Raw genomic sequence first — 1,915 nt, 5'->3', positions numbered from 1 at the left:
TTAGTCGCTGCCGACGGACGTGGTGGTGGAGATGGTGACCGCGTCGCTCAGTGGATCCTCCAGCTGGGTCTCCTGGCACAGTAGGTCGGGCTCGCGCTCTGGCTCCTCCTTCACTTGCTCCTCGGGCGGAGGAAGCGCCTGGCTCAGCGGCTCGCCGGGCCCGGGTGCCGCTGGCCCGCTCCCTGCCTCAGGGGTTCCCACGGCTGCCATCTTTGTCCCGGCGGCGCGTTTCTTCCGGCCTCTCCCTCCGGGACCCGCTCTCCCTCTCTTCCCCGCCTTGCGCTTCTGGAAGGACAGCAGGGAGATCACAGTGGGGCTCCGTCCGGGTCAGGGCAGAGGGTGGAGGAGGAGGCCGGGAACAGGGAGGTTTCCTGAGATGCGGGGCGGGCGGGCTGGGGTTGTGCCGGGTGAGGACAGGGCAGGAACCTTGAGGAAGGGGTCCACGGGAAGACGAGGAGGAGCTTGGGCGGGTCGCTCACCTTCTTCGGGGTCCCGGGCCTCTCCTCGGACGACGACTTCCTCTTGCGCGTCTCCCCGGCTGAGGCCGGTGGTCCCGAGCGTCTCATCTTCGGAGCCATCTTGCTCACCTCAACGTCTCCAACTGTCAACGTCGCGCTGCCTGGTCTATGTGTACGTGCCCCTCCCGGGATCCCAGGGCAACGCGGCCACCGCGTCCCTGAGCTTTGATTGGTCAGCACGCCGCCACCCAGCCAATGGTAGCCCTGGGCGGGAAGGACGGGCTTAGACGTCACACAGCACCATCAGGACATGGCCGACAAAGTGTGTGTGGGGGAGGGGTGGCATGTGATGAGGAAGGCAGGACGCTCTGGTTGGAGAAAGGGAGATTATGGTTAGCACTCCTAAAGACAGTTCCCAAACTGACATGGCACCCCTCTTAACCTCCCCATGTTCAATTTTGGCAGATCACGTGGCACAGGAGGGTTGTTTCCTCCAGATGTTTCCCCAGGACTCCCCCCCCCCCATTCAGTGGTACATTCTGTTCCCTCACACCTTCCATCATTACCCAGTGTCTCTGTCACCTGCCTCAAACCCCTCCATGCTAACTGGGACAGGTGTAAGGCTCTATGAAGATGTCAATCATCTCTCTCTCCTACACATTCCTCTGCTGCACCTCGAGGACCATTCACTTCTTGGATGTCATGAAATAACTTTTCCATCTCTTTTCCTTCTACTAGCATCCACATAGTGCCCCTAAATATTTCATTCTCATGGTTTAAAGTAGTGGCTTCAGGGGGTCAAGATCAGCAAACACACTCTCTCTGCTGCATATCTGTATCAAGCTGCGCTCCCCAGAGAAGGAGAAACTAACCCAACAGGATATTTGTGTGTGTGCGTGTGTGTGTGTGCGCGTCTTTGTGTGTAATATTATATATCATAAACATCTATTTACTATCATATAGTATTTATGAATAATATTATATATATGATATGGTTTACTCTAATGAATTGCCTCACACATTCCCACAACGTGAGGGTCTAGGAAGTGGAAATAAGTAGGGCAAGTGGGCAGCCTGGAAACTAAAAGCTTCTGCACAGTGAACAATGAACAAAATGAAAAGCCAGGCTATGGTTTTGGAGAAACTATTTGTGAACCATCTATCTGATAACAAGTTAATATCTAAAATATATAAAGAACTCACACGGCTCCCTATCAAATAAATAAATAGTCTGGTTAACAAATAGGCAAAGGACTTGAATAGGCATTTCTCGAAAGAAAACCCACAACTGACCGACAAGTATATGAAAATGTGCTCAACATCATTAATAATCAGAGGATGAAAATGAAAACCACAATTAACTATCACCTCACACTTGCTAGGATGTGTATTATCAAAAAGTCAAGAGATAAAAATTAATGATGGCAATGGTGTGGAGAAAATGAAACCCTTTTAGG

At 52.2% G+C, this 1,915-nt stretch overlaps 1 protein-coding gene across 1 annotated transcript; it reads right to left on the bottom strand.

Annotated features, from left to right (window-relative positions):
• On the bottom strand, window positions 1–687 carry LOC141582848 (testis-specific basic protein Y 1-like). The gene is made up of 2 exons (XM_074392122.1): window positions 480–687; window positions 1–285 (listed from the first exon to the last, which is right to left on the bottom strand). The coding sequence occupies exons 1-2, from the start codon at window positions 576–578 to the stop codon at window positions 1–3; spliced, it is 384 nt and encodes a 127-aa protein (XP_074248223.1). The 5' UTR covers window positions 579–687.
• Window positions 688–1,915: the final 1,228 nt, after the last annotated feature.

The sequence above is a fragment of the Saimiri boliviensis genome, chromosome X (assembly GCF_048565385.1).
Source record: "Saimiri boliviensis isolate mSaiBol1 chromosome X, mSaiBol1.pri, whole genome shotgun sequence".
Lineage (NCBI taxonomy): Eukaryota > Metazoa > Chordata > Mammalia > Primates > Cebidae > Saimiri > Saimiri boliviensis.
Note: the sequence above shows the minus strand (reverse complement) of the source record. Positions and strands in the feature narration are given on the sequence as shown.

What these genes read in the sequence shown, in the direction of transcription:
- LOC141582848 (XM_074392122.1), bottom strand. Translation starts at nt 578, where the DNA reads ATGGCTCCGAAGATGAGACGCTCGGGACCACCGGCCTCAGCCGGGGAG. An exon ending in GGCCCGGGACCCCGAAGAAG is followed by an intron (nt 286 to 479) that starts GTGAGCGACCCG and finishes CTGTCCTTCCAG; the next exon opens with AAGCGCAAGGCGGGGAAGAG.